The sequence below is a fragment of the Amphiprion ocellaris genome, chromosome 15, assembly GCF_022539595.1.
Source record: "Amphiprion ocellaris isolate individual 3 ecotype Okinawa chromosome 15, ASM2253959v1, whole genome shotgun sequence".
NCBI lineage: Eukaryota > Metazoa > Chordata > Actinopteri > Pomacentridae > Amphiprion > Amphiprion ocellaris.
In genome coordinates this window covers 31,923,884-31,950,789 of record NC_072780.1, presented here as the reverse complement: position 1 = coordinate 31,950,789, position 26,906 = coordinate 31,923,884, and the positions used below count along the sequence as shown (strand labels likewise).

General features: G+C 43.3%; 3 protein-coding genes across 3 annotated transcripts; 1 reads left to right on the top strand and 2 right to left on the bottom strand.

Annotated features, from left to right (window-relative positions):
• Positions 1-1,365: 1,365 nt before the first annotated feature.
• Positions 1,366-10,817, top strand: rad21b (RAD21 cohesin complex component b). Its single transcript, XM_023293380.3, has 14 exons — positions 1,366-1,523; positions 2,823-3,009; positions 3,783-3,912; positions 4,179-4,278; positions 4,895-5,001; positions 5,089-5,298; positions 6,000-6,116; positions 6,222-6,350; positions 6,469-6,692; positions 6,948-7,104; positions 7,410-7,555; positions 7,629-7,772; positions 7,851-7,934; positions 8,151-10,817. The coding sequence occupies exons 2-14, from the start codon at positions 2,866-2,868 to the stop codon at positions 8,340-8,342; spliced, it is 1,884 nt and encodes a 627-aa protein (XP_023149148.1). The 5' UTR covers positions 1,366-1,523; positions 2,823-2,865; the 3' UTR covers positions 8,343-10,817.
• utp23 (UTP23 small subunit processome component) lies at positions 9,536-14,547 on the bottom strand. Its single transcript, XM_035958668.2, has 3 exons — positions 14,071-14,547; positions 12,938-13,112; positions 9,536-11,264 (listed from the first exon to the last, which is right to left on the bottom strand). The coding sequence occupies exons 1-3, from the start codon at positions 14,256-14,258 to the stop codon at positions 10,869-10,871; spliced, it is 759 nt and encodes a 252-aa protein (XP_035814561.2). The 5' UTR covers positions 14,259-14,547; the 3' UTR covers positions 9,536-10,868.
• Positions 14,548-15,416: 869 nt separating this feature from the next.
• lrp12 (low density lipoprotein receptor-related protein 12) lies at positions 15,417-26,866 on the bottom strand. The gene is made up of 11 exons (XM_023293378.3): positions 26,096-26,866; positions 25,016-25,072; positions 24,775-24,910; positions 23,301-23,503; positions 21,270-21,517; positions 20,856-21,005; positions 20,317-20,538; positions 19,866-20,132; positions 19,200-19,402; positions 18,983-19,115; positions 15,417-18,801 (listed from the first exon to the last, which is right to left on the bottom strand). Exons 1-11 carry the CDS (start codon positions 26,148-26,150, stop codon positions 17,857-17,859), a joined length of 2,619 nt encoding a protein of 872 aa, XP_023149146.2. The 5' UTR covers positions 26,151-26,866; the 3' UTR covers positions 15,417-17,856.
• Positions 26,867-26,906: the final 40 nt, after the last annotated feature.

Sequence of the window (26,906 nt, the reverse complement as noted above, 5' to 3'; positions counted from 1 at the left end):
GTTAAGATCCGAAAGTTTTCTCTCAAATGACTGCAAGTATCTGTTAAATAATGATTTTAACTAATTTAAATAAAGTAAAGGCCAGTACTTCAATGAGTGTAGTACTTTTACTGCAGTACTTCAGTCAGTGCACTACTTTTACTGCAGTACTTCAGTCAGTGCAGTACTTTTACTGCAGTACTTCAGTCATTGCACACTTTTACTGCAGTACTTCAGTCAGTGCAGTACTTTTACTGCAGTACTTCAGTCAGTGCACTACTTTTACTGCAGTACTTCAGTCAGTGCAGTACTTTTACTGCAGCACTTCAATCAGTGCAATATTTTTACTGCAGTACTTCAGTCAGTGCACTAGTTTTACTGCAGTACTTCAGTCAGTGCACTAGTTTTACTGCAGTACTTCAGTCAGTGCAGTACTTTTACTGCAGTACTTCAGTCAGTGCAGTACTTTTACTGCAGTACTTCAGTCAGTGCAGTACTTTTACTACAGTACTTCAGTCAGTGCAGTACTTTTACTACAGTACTTCAGTCAGTGCAATATTTTTACTGCAGTACTTCAGTCGTTGCAGTACTTTTACTGCAGTACTTCAGTCAGTGCAGTACTTTTACTGCAGTACTTCAGTCAGTGCAGTACTTTTACTGCAGTACTTCAGTCAGTGCAGTACTTTTACTACAGTACTTCAGTCAGTGCAGTACTTTTACTACAGTACTTCAGTCAGTGCAATATTTTTACTGCAGTACTTCAGTCGTTGCAGTACTTTTACTGCAGTACTTCAGTCAGTGCAGTACTTTTACTACAGTACTTCAGTCAGTGCACTACTTTTACTGCAGTACTTCAGTCAGTGTAGAACTTTTACTGCAGTACTTCAGTCATTGCAGTACTTTTACTGCAGTACTTCAGTCAGTGCAGTACTTTTACTGCAGTACTTCAGTCAGTGCACTACTTTTACTGCAGTACTTCAGTCAGTGCAGTACTTTTACTGCAGTACTTCAGTCAGTGCAGCACTTTTACTACAGTACTTTAGTCAGTGCAGTACTTTTACTGCAGTACTTCAGTCAATGCAGTACTTTTACTGCAGTACTTTAGTCAGTGCAGTACTTTTACTGCAGTACTTCAGTCAGTGCAGTACTTTTACTGCAGTACTTCAGTCAGTGCAGCACTTTTACTGCAGTACTTTAGTCAGTGCAGTACTTTTACTGCAGTACTTCAGTCAATGCAGTACTTTTACTGCAGTACTTCAGTCAGTGCAGTACTTTTACTGCAGTACTTTAGTCAGTGCAGTACTTTTACTGCAGTACTTCAGTCAGTGCAGTACTTTTACTGCAGTATGTAGTTCTCTGGGGTTTCTTCAGGTCAGGAGGAGCCGCCATCTTGTTTGTTGCTGAGGAGGAAGCTGCTGCGGGAGAACCGGCGGAGGAACCGGGAGGAGGAGAACCACCGGGAGGAGGCCGGTTAGTCTGCCGGTAGGACCGCAGGAGGCCGGTAGGAGGCCTGCAGGAGGCCGGTAGGACCCGGCAGCTTGGCGGTGAGTCTCCTATGATCTGTCGTTTAAATCAGATATTTCTGATTATCTGATGTAGCAGCTAACGTTAGCTTAGCTTAGCTTAGCATCATTCACCTGTTAACATTCAGAACAGATTAAGAGCTGAAGGTTTAAACTGTTTAAGGGTTTAACGCAACTAACGCTTACACAGGATCTAACGGACTGTCTTTATTATTAACTAATAGCTGATTAAAACGTGTTCACTGAATGTGTTTGTTATTATTTATTACAGTCTAATGATGTGATGTTAGTTACTCAGCTGCAGGTGAATCATCTTAACTCATCCAGGTGTAGTTTATTAATCAGATTACTGCAGTAACAGTAACGTAGAAATAAGCAAACGTCACAGAAATAAGCAGAATATATGATTTAATGAGAGCAAATTAAAGATTTTAAATAGGTTTACTGACCAGATTTGATAAACTACTGGTGTTAACTTTAATTTACTGTGAAATAAATGTAATGAAAACCTTTTTTTGTACAGAATCAGCTCTGCTTTTAGAAGACAACACATAAAAACTCATAGTTCACATCATCAACACATTCACACCTGTAAATTATCAATATTTAGTGCATTTAAAATACTTAGTATAGTAACAGTTGTCTACATGTACAAGAATCTGTAGAATATTAACTGTATTTATGTGTATTTCTTATTTATATATATGTTTTTCCTGATGTTCCTCATTTTTGCTGCTGTATCGCTGCAAATTATCTGATGTGGGATTAATAAAAGATGAATTTATCTTAATGTAAAAGATACATTTAAAGTGTACATGAGCATCACAAGACTCAGGGAACAACTAAAATAACTTATTTGTTTAATACACAAATAAAAGCTGCTACACGTAATTCCTGCCTCTGCTTTCATGAAACTAGATGTAAAATTACATTTCTTTTAAAAGGGGATCCTGCAGGTCGTCATCCTGTCTGTGTTTTGCAGTAGCACTGTTTAAATAAACTTGATTTGATGAATGATTTGATGAACAGTGTTCATCAGTTAAAGGTCCATAGCAGTGAATATTTACTAGTTATGGTCAGGACTGATGCTGGACAAATAACCTAACTTAATGTTCATTGGTGATTGTTTTGCTTTTGACTGAGATATTTTGGTCTTTAACGACCAGAGTAAATTTATTAAATCAGCTCTTCAGTGTTCAGAGTTTAAGTCCAGCAGATGATCTGAATCTGCTGCTGTCAGCTACACAACAGTTTCTTCACCTGTCGTTGTTCACCTGTCCTCCGGTGTGGTTCCTCATCCAGAGTGTTGTTTCTCTGCAGGTCTGATTCCTCCTTCGTCTCCTGGTGTAGAAGCTCTGAGAAGATGTTTTATGCCCACTTTGTTCTCAGTAAACGAGGGCCGCTGGCTAAGATCTGGTTGGCTGCTCACTGGGACAAGAAGCTCACCAAGGCTCATGTGTTCGAATGTAACCTGGAGAGCAGCGTGGAGAGCATCATCTCACCTAAGGTACCGGTCTGATAGCACCTGAGGTTAGCATCATCTCACCTAAGGTACCTGTCTGATAGCACCTGAGGTTAGCATCATCTCACCTAAGGTACCTGTCTGAAAGCACCTGAGGTTAGCATCATCTCACCTAAGGTACCTGTCTGATAGCACCTGAGGTTAGCATCATCTCACCTAAGGTACCGGTCTGATAGCACCTGAGGTTAGCATCATCTCACCTAAGGTACCTGTCTGATAGCACCTGAGGTTAGCATCATCTCACCTAAGGTACCTGTCTGACAGCACCTGAGGTTAGCATCATCTCACCTAAGGTACCTGTCTGATAGCACCTGAGGTTAGCATCATCTCACCTAAGGTACCTATCTGTTAGCACCTGAGGTTAGCATCATCTCACCTAAGGTACCTGTCTGACAGCACCTGAGGTTAGCATCATCTCACCTAGGTACCTGTCTGTTAGCATCTGAAGTTAGCATCATCTCACCTAGCTACCTATCTGTTAGCATCTGAGGTTAGCATCATCTCACCTGAGATACCTGTCTGATAGCATCATCTCACCTAAGGTACCTGTCTGTTAGCACCTGAGGTTAGCATCATCTCACCTGAGATACCTGTCTGTTAGCATCATCTCACTTGAGGTACCTGTCTGTTAGCACCTGAGGTTAGCATCATCTCAGCTACGGTACCTGTCAGAGTGTACCAGTGAGGTTAGCATCATCCCACCTCAGGTTTTATTGACAGTAAATCTTTTCTTTATGAACTGTTAATTGTTTTTCCAGGTGAAGATGGCTTTGCGGACGTCGGGCCACCTGCTGCTTGGCGTGGTGAGGATCTACCACAGAAAGGCCAAATACCTGCTGGCCGACTGCAACGAGGCCTTCATCAAGATCAAGATGGCCTTCAGACCAGGTCAGAAAATCAGGATTAAATCACATCTTATGTAGAAGAACTGCTTGTTTTCAGTCAGATAATGAAAATGTGGTTCATCCTTGAAGAGTCTTTGTTTTCAGAGCAGTTAATTTATTTCATTACCGCCATAAAGATGAAAATTACCCGACAACAAGAACACGTCTCTGAGTTATGAGTTTACAGTTGTACATGGTGATTCCTGCCTGATCATCTTCGTGTCTTTAGCGCCACATGCTAACTTTACTCTGTAAACCTGTTTTCCTCAGGCGTGGTGGATCTTCCAGAGGAGAACAGAGAAGCTGCCTATAACGCCATCACACTTCCTGAGGAGTTCCACGACTTCGACCAACCGCTGCCAGACTTAGAGTGAGTTCTGTTTGTCCACATGTTCCTCGCAGAACCAAATAGTTCTAGAAAACCACCTGTTCAGACCACACGGAACCTTTGTTTTTCAGTGTATTTATTGCCATTTTTAGACAGCACACTGTAGATGAGGACAGACGAAAGAGTAGAGGAAGATTTGAATGATGTGCACCAGAGGGTCTGCTAATAGGGACTTTATGGTTCACGTTTGGCATCTTATCTTATCTTATTTTAGACTACCAAGGCAACTTGCACCACATAATACAGATTAAATATTTGATATTTTTGTACAAATATACACGATTCAGCCTTTTTTTTTTTGCAAATTTCTGGCTTTAACAAGACTTTGACCATGCATGTTTTCTTTTCTCTGTCTTTAAGAACACCTTTCGTACCTGCTCTCTACCTGCATGTACATAGAATCCTGTTTTTATGTTCTGGTAGATGCAGGTGATCACCAAAGAATGCTAAAAGAGATTAATTAACAGCACTACGCCACAAAATATCTGCTGTGACTTGTTACAAAAAGCTTCAAAGGGTTGATAATGGTTTCTGCTTCTTGGAAAATAGAACGCAGTTAATGACAGCCTAGATGAGGTGTGTTTTGGTGTTTTTACAGTGACATTGACGTCGCTCAGCAGTTCAACCTGAACCAGAGCAGAGTGGAGGAGATCACCATGAGGGAGGAGGTGGGAAACCTCAACCTGCTGCAGGACAACGACTTCGGTCAGTGTCAAGCTTTTAGTCTTCTTTAATCAGGGTTTTATTCTCTGTTGGATGATTTCATGCTTCAGTTATTTGTTCTGTCGTCAGCTGACTTCGGAATGGACGATCGGGAGATGATGCGCGAGGAGAGTGCATTTGAGGTGGACATCATGGGGGCGTCAGCCTCCAACCTGCTGCTGGAGGCGGAGGGCGGAGTCAATCAGATGACGGACAAGTCCAACCACCTGGAGTACGACGACCAATACAAGGACGACTTCGGAGACAATCCCATGGAGAGCAGCGAGGGAGGCATGCTGGGTGAGGAGGGGGAGGCATGCTGGGTGAGGAGGGGGAGGCATGATGGGTGAGGAGGGGGAGGCATGCTGGGTGAGGAGGGGGAGGCATGCTGGGTGAGGAGGGGGAGGCATGATGGGTGAGGAGGGGGAGGCATGCTGGGTGAGGAGGGGGAGGCATGCTGGGTGAGGAGGGGGAGGCATGATGGGTGAGGAGGGGGAGGCATGCTGGGTGAGGAGGGGGAGGCATGATGGGTGAGGAGGGGGAGGCATGCTGGGTGAGGAGGGCAGGATGGGTGAGGAGGGGGAGGCATGCTGGGTGAGGAGGGGGGGGCATGCTGGATGGGGGGGGCAGAATGGGTGAGGAGGGGGAGGCATGATGGGTGAGGAGGGGGGGCATGCTGGATGAGGGGGAGGCATGATGGGTGAGGAGGGGGAGGCATGATGGGTGAGGAGGGGGGGCATGATGGGTGAGGGGGGGGGGCATGATGGGTGAGGATTATAATCTTTGTTAGAAGCCACAGTTAAAGTCTGACTGAATCACAGTAAATCAGTTTGTTCTGGTTGTTTATCTTAAGTTTGTTCTGGTTGTTTATCTTCAGTTTGTTCTTCGTCTCAGATTAGTTTGAATCTTGTTTCTGTTAAATGTTCTTTAATCTCCCGTCTTTAGATCTTCCACAGAATCACTGAGAATGCTTCTTGTCTGATCTAAATCTTTATTTCTAGTGGACAAACTTCTCAGTAACGAGGACGGAGGTGGGATCTTCGATGATCCTCCAGCCGTCGCTGAGAGCGTGATGATGCCTCAGGACCACGAAGACGACGACTTTGACGCTTTATCAGGTCAGTTGGTCCGTTGGTGCTGGTCCAGTTACCATAGAAACGTAGAGCTGAGGATCAGTCCAGCTTCTGAACATATCATCTAACTCTGTCTCATGTTGGTATCAGCTGGAGCTCCAGACAGTCCAGACTCCGGTCCAACGGAACCTCTACCAGCCATGACGGACCAGACGGAGCAAACCGCTCTGGTCCACAATGAGGAGGAAACCTTCGCTCTGGAACCCATCGACATCACAGGTAAGAACTTTTTCAGATTTACTTTACTACTCAGAGGAGAAACATTCGGCGTCTCCATCACAGGATCTGAATCTAACATCTACCAGGGTTCATTTCTCTCTTTATCTGTCCTGATCAGTGAAGGAGACGAAGGCGAAGCGTAAGAGGAAGCTGATCGTGGACAGCGTGAAGGAGTTGGACAGTAAAACCATCAGAGCTCAGCTGTCAGACTACTCTGACATTGTCACCACGCTGGATCTGGCTCCGCCCACCAAGAAACTCATGATGTGGAAGGAAACCGGGGGAGTCGAGAAGCTCTTCTCACTTCCTGCCCAGCCTCTGTGGAATTCCAGGCTGCTCAAGGTAACTGATCACTGAGGTACAGCAGACCATTCTACACTAGAGAATTATAGACTGATAGTGAGGTGTAGCAGACCATTCTACATTACAGAATTACTGAATGATAGTGTTAGTGAGGTGTAGCAGACTATTCTAGAGAATTACAGAATGATAGTGAGGTGTAGTCAGACCATTCTAAGCTACAGAATGATAGAGAGGTACATTAGACCATTCTACACTGCAGTTTCTTCTCACCGTGCTTTTTAATCTTCTCTCCAGATGTTCACCAGATGTCTGACTCCTCTGGTACCAGATGAGCTGAGGAAGAGGAGGAAAGGTGGAGAAGCCGACAGTCTGGATGAGTTCCTGAAGGATCTGGAGAACCCAGAGGTTCCACGAGAGGAAACCACAGGACACCAGCAGAGAGACATCATAGGTAGGAGAAGGATGGTTTAGTAGCAGAACCAGTTATTGATCAGGACATCAGGGAGGATGGTTCTAAAAAGTTCTATAAGTCTATAAAGTAATCAACAGAACCATTGATTAATAACAGATTAATGAATAACAGATTTGTCCTCTACTGATAATAATGTAGTAGTTTGTTCCTCAAAGTCAGTCGGTGATCTGTAATTATTACGTTCTTCTGTTCTTTGGTTGTTTTATTTGGGTTCTTGAGTTTTAGGAGACTATCAGGCTGCAGAAGTGGTGAGAACTAGGATTTTTCTGTCTGTCTGTGTTCAGATCAGACCATCATGGAGGAGGCTAACGTCCTGCAGACAGCCGCTGTAGAAGGCAGCAGGACATCGCTGGATGAAGCTGTGATGCCTCCTCCATCCTCACAGCGAGGACTGAAGCGTAAAGTCCAGGAGACGGAGCCGGCTCTACCTGTGAGGATCCGTCAGATGTTCGATCCTTTGCTCTGTCTCTGTCCTCTGATGCTTCAGTCTGTTCTGTCTGTAGATGGGAGCTGTGGACCAGCAGCAGATCGACTCCTCCGCCGTGGATCTGCCTCCAGAAGAAACCACCAACATCAGCCAGCTGATCGAGCTGGACCTGCTGGCCGACAAGGACAAGAAGAAGAGCGACGAAGACTCCGACGAAGAGGTTGAGACTCCTTTCATTAATCAGCTTAATGATTGTTTGTCTGCTGTGTTCGTCTGTGTGACTGTGCTGCTGCTTCAGGAGGAGGAGGTCCAGGGAGGAGACCAAGACCAGGAGGAGAGGAGATGGAACAAGAGAACCCAGCAGATGCTTCACGGCCTGCAGGTAAGTTCACAGCTGGATTTAATAGAAGCTGCAGGAGGTCAGAGAGTTAAAGAATAAAAGAACCTGAATCTGATATCGAAGTAGAGCCATTGGATCAGTTTAGAGGTTCTAAAGAGGAACAGCAGGTGAGAGACAACACCTGTACTAGTAGAACAGGTGATCACAGCTCAGAGGTCTGTAGATTCCCTCCATAACTGATTGTGTGAACCTCCACAGAGGGTGATGGCCAAAACCGGAGCTCAGTCCGTCAGTCTGCTGGATCTCTGCAGGAACAACAACCGCAAACAGGCTGCTGCCAAGTTCTACAGCTTCCTGGTTCTGAAGAAGCAGCAGGCAGTGGAGCTGGTTCAGGAGGAACCGTACAGCGACATCGTAGCGACGCCGGGACCCCGATTCCACATCATCTGAAACACCTGAAACTTCATGTGAAACATCTGGAACATCATCTGAAACACCTGAAACTTCATGTGAAACATCTGGAACATCATCTGAAATACCTGAAACATCTGGAACATCATCTAAAATAACTAAAAACATCATCTGAAACTTCATGTGGAAAACCTGAAACATCTGGAATATCATCTAAAGCACCTGAAACATCTGGAACATCTGCTCATCCTGTGTTTCAGCAACTCTGTGTCTAAATCTAAGTCTTGTTTTTCTCAGTCTGTTCTTTATTTACGTTTTATTTTTGTGGCCTTGTGACTTTTGCACTACTTTAATGTGAAGCAGCTCCATGAACCTTTTATTTCTATTTATTCTATTTGGATTATTTGTGTGTGTTTTATGTTTCAGCTGCTGATCGTCCAGCTTCTGCACTTTAACTGTTTTTAGAGGCTTTGTTGTCCCGGAAATAGTCAGAAAAAACATGTACAAGCCATTTATTGGTTTAGTTTGATTTTATTAATGACATTCAAGTATTTTTGTATTTTTTTATTTTCAATCATGTCTGTTTTTCTGTGTTAATATTTTCTACATATTTATTTTTTCACATTTTGCTGACATTTGTGAATATTTATGTAATATTTTCAAATAATTTATATAAGAATTTACATTTCATAAATAATTTACTTTTTTTTTTTTTACATTATTTTTTCACATTTTGTTGATATTTGTGAATATTTGATTAATATTTTTTAAAATATTTTATAAGAATTAAGGACATTTCATAAATAATTTTTGACTTTTTTTTTTACATTGTATTCATTTTTGGCACACTGTTAATATTTGTTTTATTTATATTTTTGGACAATTTTTCAACATATTTTCCATGTTTTTTTTCTATTTTTGGTTACATTAATATTTTCAGACATTAACATTTGGGGACATCTCAGAAATGTATTTTTGGTCATTGTTTTGACATTTTATTATACTTTATTGAATGTTTTCCTCCTGATTTGGGACATGCACTTTATGCAGCTTCTTCTTGTGTCCATTTAAACAGATAAACAGTATTTATTGATCGTCGGCTGTAGTTCAGCACTTTAACCTTTTTCACAGATCGATTCTTGAATCGAAGCTTCGCTCTGATTCTAAGCAGATCAAAAAATGACTAAAGAATTATACAGTTAGTGAACATAGTAAAAGTAAAAAATCTGCAGTAAAGTGTGAAAAACTCTAATAAATCATTTATTGTTGCAGCTGCTGTTAGTGAAACAGTGAAATATTGTGAGTTTTGAACACAAACTGAAACAAACTGCATTTAATCTGTTGAACAGCTTCAGAATGAAAACATGAACGTCTGCATGCTGCCTGAAATATTCTACTGAGATGCACAAAACACCTGGTTCTGTCTTAAAAGTCTTTTCATTTTTGTAACCAGAGAATCATTCAGATTTATTAAGTGTTCGACTGTTCAGCTCCAACAGTGTTTGTGTTGGAATATCAGAGTTTTTTATTTAAAAACTGGTTTGAATAGAGGATCAGGTGAAGCATGTTGGAGAAAATAAAGTTCAGTTACAAGTTTAGTCCACTCTTTCCTGTAGAAAACACTGAATGCATCACTTAATCCTCATGTCGTCCTGCAGGTCAAAATTGACCCGTTTTAAAGTTTGAAAATGTGGGGGAAAAAATAAAAAATTCACACTGAAACTTCTGATGTCCACATTCTCAACATTTTTGCTAAATCTTAGAACATTTTTTTGGTGGAAAAAAAGTTTAAAATGTTTAAGAACATTCACAAAAACCTCCTGTTGTCTTCATTTACAGGCACCAAAAAATATTGTTTCCTTGTCTGAAAAAAATCCAAAAATTCAGCAAAAAAAATCCACAAATTTCTGAAAATTTGCAAAACCTTCAGGAAGAAAATTCCAATAATTCCTTAAAAGTTTCCCTTAAAAGTTTTATTTGAAAAAAAATATATATATATATTTGGCAAGAAGATTCTTGTAAATATTTTCAAAAAATGAGTAAAAATCTTCCCCAAAAATCCCAAAAATATCTAAAGTGATTCCATATATATCAGTAAAACTTCTAAGATTTTCTTTAAGAACATTCACATAAAAATCAACTAAAATCCAGCAAAATTTGCAGGATTTTGGTTGATTTTTTTGGGAATGTTCTTAAGAAACATTTTTAACGTTTCTTTTTTCTACCAAAAAAATGTTCAAAGATTTCCCGAAAATGTTGAAAATGTGGACATCTGAAGTTTCACTGTGAAAATATTTTTTTTTTCCACATTTTCAAACTTTAAAATGGGTCAATTTTGACCCGCAGGACGACACGAGGGTTAAACATCCAGATAAAAACTGAGTTCAGCTTCTAGTTAAACCTTCCGTCTGATTTTGTATTAAAAAAAAGAATTTCCTCATAATATTGTCTCTGAATAATTTCTGTCTGCTGCCTGTAAATCCAGAGTTTTTATAAATAAAAGCAGTAAAAGTGTTTCTGTGCTGATTTATTCCCTGCAGCAGTAAAACGTGAGATGAGTTCAGATTAGGACGTTGAGGCGGCCATCTTGTTTTCTGCCTCCGTTCTTCTTCTCTTGTGTCGGCTGCGTTTCTTCTTCTCTCCCTCCTCGGTCTTCCTCAGCGGCGCCGTCGGACCTCCTTTCTTCTTCTTCTTCTTCAGGCAGCTCAGAGGGTTGGGGTTGCTCTGTTTCCTCTTCCTCTTCCTCCCTCTTCTCTCTGCGTCCGTCCGGCCGAGGCCCTGCTGCTTCTTCAGGCTGCTGATGCTCTGCTGCTGGCTCACGCTCACCAGCGCCCCCAGCTGGACGTCCTGCACGTGTTGCAGCGACGCGGGGCTGGCTTTGTCCAGGACTATGGTGTTGAGGACGATGTAGAGCAGCGGGACGCCGGGGATCTTCTTCAGGCCGGAGGTCAGAGTGTGGTCCTGGACAGAGGACAGCAGAGTTAGAAGACCAATGTTTGACGTCACAGCAGCAAAGCGAGTAAGAAAAGCAAGAAAACATCTAGAAATTAACCCTCGTGTCGTTCTGCGGGTCAAATCGACCCGTTTTAAAGTTTGCAAACGTGGGAAAAGGTGCCCGTATAGCTCAACGCGTTGAGTGGGTGACCCATGTACAGGGGCTGGTCCCCGATGTAGCGGCCCGGGTTCGATTCCCGCTCGCGACCCTTTGCTGCATGTCTTCCCCCAACTCTTCTCCTGTTTCCTGTCTCTCTCTCACTGCGCCTATCTAATAAAAAGGCCAAAAAAATAACTTTAAAAAAAAAAAAGAAAACGTAGGAAAAATAAATATTTTCACAGTGAAACTTCTGATGTCCACATTTTCAACATTTTTTTGGTGGAAAAAAATAAATGTTAAAAAAAATGTTTCTTAAGAACATTCACATAAAAATCAACCAAAATCCAGTGAATTTTGCTGGATTTTGGTTGATTTTTATGTGAATGTTCTTAAAGAAAATATTAGAAGTTTTACTGATACACATGTAATCACTACAGATATAACGATTTTTTTGAGACGAACTTTGCTGAACTTTTGGTATTATTTTTTCCATTGATGTCTCTGGTTATTGTGGGAACATTTTTATTAAATTAACACAATATTTTAAATAATAATTATTATGTATGAAATGTGTGTCCCACAACAACTCTGGTGATGACGTTTTTGTCTTTCCTGTCTTGTTTTTCTCATTTTGTGTCCAGTTTATGTCAAGTTCGGTATCATTTCTGTTGTTTCATGTCTCGTTTTTTAGAATTTTGTGTCTTGTTTTGTGTCTCATTTTTGTCATTTTGTCTCGGTTTTGTCATTTTGTGTCTCACTTTTCTCATTATGTGTCTTGTTTTCATCGTTTGTGTCTCGTTTTTGTCATTTTGTGTTTTGTTTGTCATTTTGTGTCTAGTTTCTGTCATTTTGTGTCTCATTTTTGTCGTTTTATGTCTTGTTTTCGTCGTTTCGTGTCCTGTTTTTGTTGTCATCATCATCCATCAGTTTTCCTAAAGAATGTGTAGAACAAAGCTTTGTCCTCTCTTCTATTTTTCATATTTTCATCACATTGTCAGCCTTGATTGAATGTCTCACTCTACCTCATATTATCAGGATCAGACTAATTCTTTGGACTGTTTTCCATCAGTCAGTTTGTCCTCTTGGTCAGCAGTAACAGCAGCTAAATATCTAGCTTCTACTGCTGAGAAAAAGATCACATTAGCATGGATTAGCAACCCTGTTACTGTGATTAGAGTAGGGTTAGCAAACAACACAGAAAACATGGAATAAAAATGCTACCATTGATGTGGAAGCTGAGCCAATCAATACCTATTATTGATGAATATGGAGCAGAAAACTGGAAAAGAGAAAGTTTATTTTTCAAAAATGTTGAAGCTCAAATGTCCTCTAATTCTGGAATGACCCATAAATAATATAAATATAAAAAACAGAAGGATACTAAGAACACACATTTAAGAATATTTACATGAATACTAATAATAACTGTGAGTTTCCCCTGGGTGTGATCAATAAAGTTTATCTAATCTTATAAATCCCAGTAACAATATGAATAAAAGTGAAGTTGTGTGTGTTTGTGGGTCTTCAGGTGTGTATTTACCTGCGTGGCGATGAAGTAATGCTGCGGGTTTGTTTCCTGCAACATGGACAGAAAACACTCGGAGGCAGAAACAGGATCCTTCACATGAGGACACTTTCTGACCTGGAACCTCTGGAGGATGATTTTAGCTCCGTACAGCTGCTTCCCCAGAACCTCCAGTTCCTTCAGAGCACAGCTGCCAGGAAACAACAGCAAATATTACACAATGCTCCTTATTTATTTACTGAAACTGCACTGTAATATGAAGCTCCACCTCGTACGTCACTTCTGCTCTACTTTAAGTCATCCAGATGTGCAGCATGTCAAACTCATCTTAGTCGGACCAGTAAACTTACAGCATAATAACCTATAAATTACCACAACTCCTCATGGTTCCTTTGTTTTAGTGTAAAAATGTTCATATTTAAGGAATTATCTTTTTACTAAACATCATGAATACCCTGAAATTTCTGAAGAAAAATGAATTCAATTTCAACAACATTAAGCCTCAGTTTATCATTTCCACGTTACAACTTCCAGATCACAGAGTGTCGACAACGGAACACAACATTTAGTCACATCTATCTGGAACTGAATGATTGAGTATTTTTATTTTATGATCAAAATGACAAAAGTCAGACAAAAAAAGACAAAAAACAACAAAAATAGGTAAAAAATTACAAAAATGAGACAAAAAATTAACAAAAAAGGTACAAAACGACAAAAAATGGACACAAACAAGACAAAAAAATACAAAAAAGCAACAAAATGACAAAAAATAGACAAAAAACATGACCGAGACAAAAAGCAAACACAAAGCGACAAAAACATGAGCCAAATGACAAAAGTCTGACAAAAAACAAAAGACAAAATATTACAAAAATGAGACACAAAATGACAAAAGAACAATGAACAATCTAGTATTTTACTTTATGATCAAAACAACTTGTCATGGTCTAGAAATTATTTTAAATTTATAGTTTTACTAATTTACAATCTGCAGTTAATGTTTTCTCTGGAATTTTTACACTTTACAAAGTTGGGGCGGACTGGACCCTTGGGAGGGCCGGTTTGGCCCGCGGGCCGCATGTTTGACACTCCTGGGGGAGATAAAGGGCAGATAAACCTGCCCTCCTGGGGGTAATTAGACTCACCTGGTGGTGCACAGCTGGACTTCCCCCATCAGATATTTAGGAAGCTGTTCTTTAATCTGAATTTTGTTCTTCAGCGCCGCCTGGCAGAAAGTTCCGTCGAGGAGGATCTGGAAAGGTTCCCTGAAGCTGAAGTTGTATTTGTAGAAGCTGATGCTTTTCTTGGCCTGTTTCTGCCGCTTGATCTTCATCTTCACCTAGCAGTTAGCCGTTAGCATCTCAATACAAACTGAGTTTAAAGCTAAAGAGCTTCAATTAGCTGTTAGCATCTCAATACAAACTGAGTTTAAAGCTAAAGAGCTTCAATTAGCTGTTAGCATCTCAATACAAACTGAGTTTAAAGCTAAAGAGCTTCAATTAGCCGTTAGCATCTCACTACAACATAAGTTAAAGAAGCTTCATCGGTTCAATATTGAATCTTTCCTACATTCAACGTGGAGCTGCTGTATCACAACACGCTGACGGTCCGACCGTCTGAGGAGTCCGGGTGGAAACAAAAGTGATGACACTAGATCCGGAACTGATACCTCGTCATCCTCTTTCTCTTCATAATAATACTACCAATAATACTAATAATAATAAATAAAAATAATGATGAAAGAAGAGGACATTTTAACAGTATCTATATTAACCGATATTTTATTGGCATTTTGACATTTTAATAATATCTTTGGATACATTATTATTTTATTCTTTGTTTTACTTTTTTTTATATTTGAATAATATTTCTGACGTTTTAATATTTTTCAGACATTTTAACATATTTTTTTGACGTGTTTTGGTATCTTTTTGTGTTTTATTGAAAATTTTGGACATTCCATTGATATTTTTTAGGACATATGAACATTTACAGATGTTTCATTTACTTTTTTCTCACTGTTTAAAAAAAATGGATGTAATATTCAGGTTTTTCAGATGTTTTGTTCATATTTTTATTTTTTTGTTGTTGTTGCTTATTTTATCATATATTTCTCCAGTATTAGCTTCTCTTCATTGTAGAAGAGGAAGAATTTAAAATCCTGCTTCTCATATAAAACTCTTAATAACCAGCTCCTTCTTATCTTAAAGAACTTATTGTTCCGTATTATCCTTTTTAAAAAAAGAAATAATTCTGAAAAAAACCCTGAAATAATCCTTTCAACTGTTCAGACTGAATGTGGAACATTCTCTGACTTCTTACTGCATTTCAGTGACAACGTTCTTGAGAACATGGTTCTTTATGAAGACTCACCATGCTGAACCTCAGAGGGTCCAGAGCCTCAGGTTGAGAAACACTGCAGGACTCTGAGGAGTGAATCACTGCTGTCACAGCAGAGTTGAAGGTCTGAGAACACAGAACAGAGTCCAGCTGAGGAGCCGACACACCGAAGGTGAACCTTTAATCTTTAGTGCAGTTTACAGACTCAAAGAAAATCTTAACACCAAACATCAGAATCATGCAGAAAAAACAGCTACAACAGCAAGAACACAAGAAGAACCAGAGTCATTAATAATAAATATACAGTCACACTCACACAGGAGGCCCAGTACCAAAACTGTAACAAAGAGCAGGATGGCTTCAATCTGAGGAACCAGGGGAACAAAATAACACCATTTACCATCCAGAACCAACCTCTGGCTCTAACAGGAACCCTCCTGGTTCCTCTGTCTTTATTCTTTAATCTCATGATCGTTCTCCCTCGGAACCTCCACTTTTAAAAACGTGAAACCCTTTAAATACATAAAAACTCTGTAAATGTCTTGACACGTGGAACGTCTCGGTTCTAACAGGACCATCAGATGTAGAACCTTTTCAGTACCAGATCAGTGGAGGTAACAGAGGAACCAACAGTGTCTCCATCTCTGAGAACTGACTCTCCAGAACCTTTTCTTGGAAGCTGTCAGAACTCAAACACCAGGAGGAACCGAACAGAACCTACAGCAGCCGTTTTAACATTTAATATCTGAGTCTGACTCAGGAACTAAAATCACAGAAATCTCCTGAACATTGTTCTGACCAGTTAAACCAGTCACAGATCTCTGGGATCCAGTTTGAACTGGTCAGAACAACATCAGCAGAGATCTCAAACCTCATGAAGGCTCCTTATTGACTGCTGATCCAGCAGAACATCAGAACTGTCAGCAGCAGTGATGGAGGTTCTGCAGATGTTCTGTCTCTGATGAAACTACAGAAACCTCAAAAGAGTTAAACTGAGTCAGAACTCTGTAGATACTGACTGGCTGGTTGTAATTCCAGGTTCCAGTTACAGCATCGTTCTGACCAGTTCAAACTGAAGAATCTAGAGAGAACAACGTAGATCTGTTGGCCTGGAATAAAGACATCTGGAACCAGAACTATGAGTCAGAATTAAACTGTAGATGGACTGGAATTAAAACCAGCCAGAGTCCAGTTGCAGATATTTTTTATGAATGTCTGCGATGAGGAAGAATGACAACGTAGATCTGAGATGTTCTGATGAAACGAGTGAAGATCTGCAGCTCAGATCCAGTCTGGATGCTAAATGCTAAAATGGCTGCCATGAGGGTCACATGACCTAGGAGGTAGAACAGGTAACGTTAGCATCAGTCTGCTAACACTGCTGTCTGGGATCAGCTCACCGTTTGGTTCGAAATTAAAAACTATAAAATAATTTGTTGTGCTTCATTCTCATCAAAAAAGGAAAACAGGATTCAACACATTGACTGGTTTATCTCTGGAGGTCACCTGCAGTGAGGTGGAACATTAACTCTCTAACAGGACAATCTGATGATCACACTGTACAGAACCTCAGGAACCCAAGTCAGAACCTGACCTGCCAGCTATGCTAGGCTACCAAAACCTAGCCTGCTAGCTCTGGCTACCTCCACTGGTCACATGACCCTCGTCATCGTTTCCTTCTACAGAATCCATAACTATTGTTGGAAATGGGGGACCGTTTAAACCGTTGCACCTGAACAGGAGTCCAACACGTTCCCCGAGAAGGTTCCTGATCAGATCAGAGTTCATGTTCTCAGGGAACCATCAGTCTGTTCAGTCAGGACTCCGTTTACAGTCGTACCAACGAGCAGGAGGGGAGCACTTTGACGGACGGACCAAGGGAGCAGCGGGACAGTTTTTATGCTCGTACCGATAAGAATCCAATCAGTGGCATCACTCCCCTCAGTCTCTGATTGGTCCATTTTTCTTTGACATCACTGTGAGCTAACCTTTGATCCAGCTAACATGCTAACCCATGTTAACAGGTGGCTCGCTGTAGTCCAGTGTGAGGCGTTAGCATGATGGCTAGCTGTCTGAAATTTTAGCTTATAAGTTGTCATATTAGCCCACCAGATTAGCCTGTTAGCATAGCAGCATGTTAGCTAACTGTGGGTGTAGGGCCTAGGGTAGTACTAACTGGTTAGTTAAGATGCTAGCCAGCTGTAGGTCAAGTGTAAGAAGTGTTAGCCTGTCAGTTAGCACGTTAGCCAGCTGAAGATGAAGTGCATGCAGTGTTAGCCTGTGAGATAGCATGTTACTCAGGTGTAGGTGAAGTGTATGAAGTAGTAGTCTGAGTGTTAGCATGTTAACCACCTGTAAGTGAAGTCTACAAAGTGTTAGTGAGCTGTAGGTGAAGTGTATAAAGTAATAACCTGTAGTTAGCCAACTGTAAGTGAAGTGTAGTAAGTGTTAGCCTGTCCTTTAGCATGTTAACCACCAGAAGTTGAAGTGTATCAAGTATTAGCTTGTCAATTAGCATGTTAGCCAGCTGTAGGTGAAGTGTATGAAGTATGAGCCTGTCAGTTAGCATGTTAGCTCGGCAGGTTAGCTTGTTAGCACAGCAGCAGCAGCTCGTCGTCGCTGCTCTCCATCTTGCCCGTGGCCTCCAGGCAGGCGTCAGGGATCTGAGCCGTGTGGACCATCCTGCAGTGTTCACACGGGCCGTCCCGCCCTCCTCGACTGCTGTTTCCGTGGTGATGGCGGGGGGGGTGGCCTGCTGTGGAGCAAGGGTGTGGCTCCAGCAGAGGCTGGCGGACGTCGCTGACCAGTGAGGAGGACGACGACGTGTCGGAGTCGGACACGGGGATCAGGAGCTCCACGTCTTCTTCTTCTTCTCTGCTTCCCCGTCGCTCAGTAGATTCAGCCCCGCCCCTTCCTGTCTCCAGCTGGCGCAGTGGGCTGTGATTGGTCCAGGGCTGCTGGTTCTGGTTGGTTCTGGTCAAGTTCCGGGCCAGGCGGTGCAGGTTCTGGGCCAGGCGCTGCAGGGCGGAGGCAGCAGGCGCCTGGAGGTCTGGGACGTCGCTGTGACATTCGGGATCTGGATTGGATGTTACAACGGTGACGGGGCTGGAGGGGGGCGGGGCCTCTCGGGGCCTGTCACGGCTTGGGTCTCGGCTGGGCATGGGGGTCACGGACGTAGTTGATGCTGTCACCGAGACGACGGCCTCCACAGCAGAGGGGGGTGGAGTCTTCGGTGGCAGCGGGGCCACGGGTCCGCCCACCGCACCCACGCCACGCTCCCTCCCCCGCTCGCCCTCCGTGTCCGTGTCGTCCGAGTCCGGAGACAGCAGGTCGGAGCCAGAACTCCCAGTGCTGCCGGTGCCGGCGCTGTCTTCCAGGTCGGCTGAGACCAGAGCCAACGAACCCGACCGCCGAGACCGTGAGAAGGTGAAGAGACGGCGCCACAGGTTACTATGACGACCAGAGGAGGGCAGCCGGAGGGAGGTGAAGCCGAGCTGGGAGCGAACAGCCAGACGGAGGTTCTCCAGAACAGACGCCTGGTTGGAGACACAAAGACAAACCATCAGAACCAGCACATCCATTGGGGTGCCTGGTTGTCATGACAACAGGATATTTCATTAAGAGCTGCTGTCATTGGTTCCTCAGAGATCATAAAACCATACAGCTGCTGAGGGGTGGGATTTCTGTTTATTGTGGGATGATGATAGGTGAGCGTACCTGGCTCCCAGAGCACACTGGGAAATCCTCCACAGGTGGGATCAGTCCCTGCGCAATCAGCTGACCATAGGAGGGTGGGGCTTCCCTCCTCAGTAGCTCCGCCTCCACTCTGGACAGCTGCGTCTCGAACGACCTGCAACAACCACACAGACGGGTCAGACAGAAAGTGACCAATCAGAGGCTGTGACGGTGGTGTGTGAAGGCTCAGGTGTGCTACCTGCGTTCGAACATGCGCAGCGAGTAAAGTTTGCAGGTGCAGCCGAGGGCGATGACCAGTAAGAGGCCGCAGATGAGGCTGCCAATGACGGCGGCGGTGATGACCCTGGTGGGGACGATGACGGGGCAGCTCTCCTCGTCACTGCCGTCGCCACAGTCGTCCTGAGCGTCACAAACCCACGACTCGAACACGCAGCGGTTATTCTGCAGAAGGTTAAAGACACGTTTATTTTTTAATCGCTAAAATTACACCATTTATAACAACAAACTGTAAAACCAGAAAGATTCTTCATATTCCCAACTTCCTGACTGTCCTTGAACTAATTATGTGATTTTCCAATCAGGAAAAAGATCCAAATCTGAGAATAAAATTATTCTTCACAAAAGTCACTTTATTCTGTTTCTCTTTAAAATTTGGCAAAAATAAACTTCAGTAGCAATATTCTGTATTCTGTATTCCAATATCCTCAGAAACATTTTATTTTAAGTAATGAAACAGAGTGAAGTTGTCTCTCTGTGCAGTGCTAGAATACATAAAAAGGTTCTGTTTGATTGTTGTCTGTCGCTCACAGCTCTGGTTCTGGGAGAACATGAAGAGTTCTAATAAAGAATATTATTTTGGATAATTTGCTTCAGTGGTTAGAAGTTCTCTGCTGGGTTCTGGTACCTTGCAGTGGAAGTTCCCTGGCTGACAGAAGAAGCAGTTCTTCTCATCAGAACCGTTGGGGCAGCGGTTCTGGTAGTTGCAGCGGTCCGATCGAGGATAACAGGCTCCGTTTCTAGAACAGGGGAACTCGTCCTCCTGACAGGAAGAACAGTTCAGTTCGTCCCGGCCGTTCGGACAGTGCCAGTACCCATCACAGCGCTGCTGCTCGGTGTAGCAGCCCCAGTTCCCCCCACACGGAACCTCCCAGGGCAGGCAGAACCCATCCACCTACAGACACAGAACCACAACACAGATTAGAACCCGTCCACCTACCAGGGATGAGAATGACAAATGGAAAAAAACTCTGAAAATGTCTGCCGAAGGCCCCCCCCCCCCCCTTAAGCTGAAGAACCATAAAAACAGGCTGAACAGAACCCGTCAGATCCCAGAACCACAGAGGACAACCCGTTACCTGGTAGGTGACGTTGAAGCCTCTGGCCGCGTTGATCTTGTCGGCATAGAAGTGAACTCGCAGCTGACCGGATGATGAAACCACGGCAACCGGTGCTCTGGAGTCGAAGGCCGTCAGCACCCGGAGGAGGCGGCGAGGGTTCTCCTCCAGACCGTCGTACACCTTCACGTAGTCGCCGTAACCAGTTCCATCGAGCTTGAAGTCCGTGAACCTGAGAATCACCTGCAGGAGGATGGAGGAGACGGAGTCAAACACCTCAGTCAGGTGTGAGGTCAGAGGTGCTAGGTCAGAGGTGCTAGGTCAGAGGTGCTAGGTCAGAGGTGCTAGGTCAGAGGTGCTAGGTCAGAGGTACGAGGTCAGAGGTGCTAGGTCAGAGGTGCTAGGTCAGAGGTGCTAGGTCAGAGGTGCGAGGTCAGAGGTGCGAGGTCAGAGGTGCTAGGTCAGAGGTGCTAGGTCAGAGGTGCGAGGTCAGAGGTGCGAGGTCAGAGGTGCGAGGTCAGAGGTGCTAGGTCAGAGGTGCTAGGTCAGAGGTCAGGTACCTTGCGGTGGTCTCCGGTGTCGATCAGCCAGGTGCAGTTGCTTCCTGGAGGGTAGAAGTCGGGGTAGTTGGGTGAACTGAAAGAACCGTAGAAGTTTCTCAGCCATTCTCCACAGGTGGGAACATCACAGTCGATCTCATCACCAAGGTCCTGAACCAAACAAACAAACAAACATCAGACTCTGACTTCCTGCTGCAGAAGCTCACAGAAGAACCAGGTGCAGACCAGATCAGCTGATGAACCTTAGTGAAGACTTATTTCCATCATTCTAACTGACAGAAGACATTTCTGAGTTCTCTCCTGTCCACAGTGAAGAGAAATATGACAGGTTCTGCTTGTGTTGACCTGTGGGTCTCAGTGAGTGAACAGGTGAGTGAACAGGTGAGTGAACAGGTGAGTGAACAGGTGAGCTACCTGGCAGTCGATGCTGCCGTCGCAGCGCAGGCTGTGCGGCAGGCAGGTGTATATTCGGGTGTAGCGGGACAAACAGGGGAACTGGTTCAGGCTGCAGGGCTGGAAGGAGAACGGAGAGTCAACACACAGCTCCTCGTCTGAGTTGTCTCCACACTCGTCCATGGAGTTGCAGCGCCACCAGTCAGGGATACACTTCCCATTAGAGCAGTGGAACTGGTCCACGTCGCAGCTCGACGCCTCCGGCTTCCCTGAAAACACCACGCAGACGTTTAAGGAAACGAAGGTACAGAATTTAAACCTCCACAGCTACACAACTATGACAACAATACAATTTCTCAGTTTCAAGAGTTTATACATTGTCCTTGTACCATTTGAAATAAACAAAAGGGTTTACATGAGTTGCAAATATTTGCATTTTGTTGTTTTTTGGTTTTTTTTGTGTAAATTGAGTTGTAGCAAATATGGCAAAACACTTAGATCTCTGGCATAGCCTTAAAAGTGCAGAGAATAAACAAATGCACAACTTTAAAAGTAAACTGTTCTCTTCATGTTTCAAACCATGTGACACGACTGGAGGACTCAAACTCACAACAAGGTTCTACATCACAGCCTCACATTCCATTACTGACTGAACGTTTACTGGGAGACGACTCCAGTCTGACTGATGTGTCCAAATGACAGAATAACAGCAGAGACACACAAAACAAAATCACACAAAAAAGCAGCTCAGACAGAATCAGTCGACCCCAAACTACGTTGTGTTTCTGCATTTAGTTCATCCTGATGGGCAAAAAGTGGATTCAACTTTACAAACAGCAGTTTGTGTATCAACTGAACAACCAACATCTGGATCATCTAGAAACAGCAGCTAACCGTCTGTTTTATTCCTGAATAGTTCTGGTTCTGGATCACCAGCTGATATATTTTACAAATCCTCTGAGCTGCTTTATCATCTCAGTATAAATAACCAGGTTACAGTGATTTAATCTGTTGGTTTGTGATTCATTCAGAGTCACGCTGAGGAACATTTAGAACATCTTTGCTGAGTTTTTATTGATCGGTGGAGGAGTTGGGATGATTTCAGAGCAACAGAACCAGTAAAAAATCTGTGTCCTTCTCTGAAACCCGCACTGATTTGTTTCTCCTTTTGTTCAGTTGCACAATTGATCCTTGTAATGATTGATTATGTAACGCAGTCGGAGGTTCAGCAGCTACAAAAACCTTTAAAATCCTAAAGTCACATCTGTCCCTGTTAATACAACTCTGGTTATTTTTAAAGTTGTTCATTCCCCACAAAAAGACAAAATACAGTTAAAGATAAATTTGACTGATAGCATCGATCACTGGTCTAAATTCCTACTGATATTATAAATTATTCCCGTAAGGAATAAATCTAATATTCTAACAGTCCTGTGTTGAACTCAGGTTTCCTTCAAACTTAATTTCTTCATGTTTTGTGGAACAAATGAAATGATGATCTCTTTAACCTGAATGTCACTGCTCAGATTTTTACCACCAACTTTCCAACCATCCAGAAACATCTACTGCTGTGAGATTATTCCTCTCTGCATCAGTTCAACTCCAGACTATAATCAGCAGATTAAAACCAGCTGTAAATAATTAATGGGAGTACTTTTCTCATCATCTCCGCTGCAGCTCCTTTAACTTGTGCTGACTTCTGGATATAAAGCAGTGATCCTCCTTCAACACTGACTGCCAGGTACTGATTTGTAACTAATCCACTAAACCTGATGTCGTTCTGTGTGTCCGGAGGATTAACATCAGCCTGTAATCCAGAGTTACGTCACTGAGCACCGCTGCAAACAGCTGTTATATAACAACCACAAAGAAGAGACAGACAGCAGCAGCTCAGGACCGAGACAACTGCAGCTGTAAAACATTTATTTAACTGAAATTCAAACTAAAAGTCACCGAAACATATAAAAATTGAACCAAAACTGAGTATTTCTACACACAACCAACAACCTCGCAGTGGAAACCTGAAACAAGCCTAACTGATCAGGGACTGACCGGTGATGTAGGACAGTCGGAAGCCTTTCCCGGTCAGAGTGTCGTCGGAGTGGAAGTGGATCCAGACGTGGTCCTGGGAGGAGATGTACGGCGGCGGCAGCGACGAGCCGCAGACTCTCAGCCCGTCCAGACTCCTGTAGCTGCTGATGGACATCCAGTCTGAGGTGCAGCGATGGGAACCCTGCAGGTCGAAGTCCTGGAAGCTGCAGCACAAAACATCAAATGCAGTTAATTTATCAGTCTGAGGCTCTGAGCTGATCCTAGTTACAGTAACGTACAAGGAAACTCTGAGTTGGAGAACCAAAGGAACCGAATCTAGCTGCAGCGAGCGGTTCACAGTCCACTGCAGGAGGTTGTGACTTTGCTAAATTCATCACAGAAATGTCTGATTTTTGGCGCCCAGATGGCTCAGCTGGCTGAGCGGGCGACCCATAAACAGGGGCTGTAGTCCCCGAAGCAGCAGTCATGGATTCCAGTCCAGCTCATGGCCATTTACTGCATGTCATTCCCCCACTCTTCTACCCACATTTCCTTTCTCCCTCCACTGTCCTATACACAATAAAGGCAAAAAATAAATAAATCTCTGATTTTTATGGACATTTCAGTTTGTAATTGATGTGAAAATGCACAACATGAATGTGTTTGTGATTTTCTAACTGTGTGTTTTGCTCTCTGTGATGTTTTTGGACCAATATTGGAGCAGGAAAGTCTTCACATGATCCCAGGTCTTCCTCTCTGAGTGCATTTATCTATTAATGTGAACGAACACTTCAGATTTGTGCTAAAAGTGAAATGTCACTCAGTGAGATGTCAAGAGACTTTTACATTAAGAGCCAAGTGCCATTCAGAGGGCAAAGGTCATCTTAGCCGATCCACATCACCCTCTGTATGCTGCGTTTTTTAATGTTCTTTTCCAGCCTGTGGAAAGAGGTATACCTTCCCCCAAATCAAACAGATACCTCAGATCGTTTTTTCCCTCAGCTGTAGGGTTTCTAAATAAGCTTTAGGCTTGCATAATTGCACTGTAGGCTACGTATATGGTCACAATAACTCACCGTATGACATTTATTATTTAAATCTATGTTTCTATGTATTGTACAGTACTGTTCTGTGGTATAAATTTCGTTGCCGACTATTGTTGCAAATCAAATTGCCCAAATTGGGACAATAAAGACTTTCTAATCTAATCTGAAGTGAACAGAGAACTCAGACATAAAGAGTTTAGATACTGTCAGATAAACAGATCAGGTCTGTCTGAGGCTCTGTTAAATGTTCTTCAGTTTATCTCTTCAGCTTCATGCAGCAGCTGCTTCTGTTGTTACGGTTCATTCACTCTGCAGAACCACAATGAAGAAGAACATCTGTGTGTCTATCCGCGCTGATGTAGGCGTGGTGCGACGACTATATATGTCCTCACAACAACCTCCCGTCCACACAGGTGTGTCTGATGCTGTAACCATGGAAACAGCGTCACCTGATGGTGATGGAGTCTCCGGGTCGAGCTCTGATGTTCCAGCTGCAGTTCAGTCGAGCCGGATACTGGAAGGGCCAACCGGGGCTGGTGATGACGCCGCTGGACGCTCGCAGGAGCTCCGCCACGTCGCCGCAGGCTAAGGGGGGAGACAGGTGAGACAGGTGAGGGAGAGGAGACAGGCTGTTAGACTCGGACTGCGCCTCTGTAGTGACGCTGTGATTGGTTGTGGTTGTGAGCTCACCATTAGAAATCCCCGACACATAGACGTTGTCATTCCTCTGAGAGGCAGCAATGCATCCTGGGAAAAAAAAACACAGAGGACAACATTAACCAGAACCAAAACTCATTCATTTAGAACCTGACTGAACAACAGAGAACACTCAGCCTGAACTGACGGCTAATCAATCCATTAATCAATCCACTGATCAATATCACTCAAAACAGACAAACAACATTCCAGTCAACTTAAAGGTAAACCTCATGGAGCTGCAACTAATCAAACAGCTATTAAATTAATCACCAAGGTTTGAGTAATTTTTATTCAAAACTGTCTAAGTTCTGGGTCTGCAGCTTCTTAAATGTGAATATTTTCGGGGAGCTTTCCTCCTCTACGACAGTAAAACAAATATTTTTGGGCTGTGGAATAAAATAGGAGATTTGACTTCATGGACTTTAGGAAACACTGAACTACATGTTTCACTATTTTCTCACATGCTAACAGAGCAATTTGTTATAACTTCAGAAATTAGTTGCAGATTAATTAAACAGGTGGTTTGTGTGAAAACACTAAACTCTATGTATTGTAAATTCAACTGAAGGGTCTCACACTGTTTCAGCTCCTTCTTTCTCGAAAATCAAATGTCTGTCTGTCTTCTGATTTGTGTCCTTCACACTGACAATTATAATAATTATATGGAGCCAAATTATATCAGCTTTAGTGGAAACAACTGGAATTCTGTTTTATGTTCCTAAAACCAAAAAGAGAAGCCCAGTTGTTTTTTACTGAAGCTCATAGGATTACCTGATGACTGACAATCGCAAAGGCATTTTAGTTAAATTGACAAAAACATTAATCCTGGTTTATAATTTCAGAAAAAGCTCTCACACACAGAACAGGTGACAGATGTCCAGGTGTGCTGAGCTGATTTCCAATGTGGAAAGTTCACTTACTAAAAGAAAAGCAGGAGGTTTGCACTGAAGCCTCTAATAAAGAGAACAGCTTCACCTATGAAAGAATCAGCTGAAACTCTGGAAGTCACCCAAAGTACTGGATCATTCAACCCTGAAACCCCCTGAACACACCTGAGTGCAGCGGACTCACCTGTCAGTATGAGCAGGTAGACCACAGTGTGCCTGCAGCCCGGTCGGAGGGCCATGCTAACCCGGCGGCTCGCTGTGATGGAGATGATGGGGATGAGGAGTCCAAGGTCACTGCCCGGAGCGCTGCATGTCCGCCCGCAGAGAAACAAACCGATCTGTGCTTTAACGCTTAGCTAAACATCTGCTGCACCGACAAACGCCGGAGGACAAAGCGCCGTGTCCGAACCTGCCCGCTAACTAAGCTAACAGCCGAGCTAACCTGCTCTCACATCAGAAACCGTCTGACGGAAACAAAGACATCTGAGCCCGTTAGCCGCGGCTAACAGCTAGCGCTAGCTGCTAGCAGAGCACCGAGCCGTTAGTGAAACCTCAGAAACTGTCTCCGCCGAGCAAACACGCAAATACATTCTGCAATTAAATACACTTATCTGACTACAACATTAGAGTAGCTAGGTCTCGGGCTAACCCGCTGATACATTCATAAATCAGGCTAACAGCCGGAAGTAAAGAGGCTAATAACACTGGCCGATTAGCCTGCACATGCTAACGGAGCTAAGCGGCCAGCCAGCTCGTCGTCCCCCGCAGCAGAGAGGACCGAAAGCCCGGAGCAGGCGGTAGCTGGCCCGGCTCGGTCCGTTCTAACTAACAGAACCGGAACAGAGAGAGGTCAGCAGCGCGAGTGTCGCTCCGTGTGTCGGTCCGACCGCATCCTCACGGTCCTGCCAGCTGTTAGCCGTTAGCTTCAGCGTCGAACAACAACAGACCGCAGAGAGGCCCCGCCCCTCAGAGGACGTCATCAACCACCACACAAA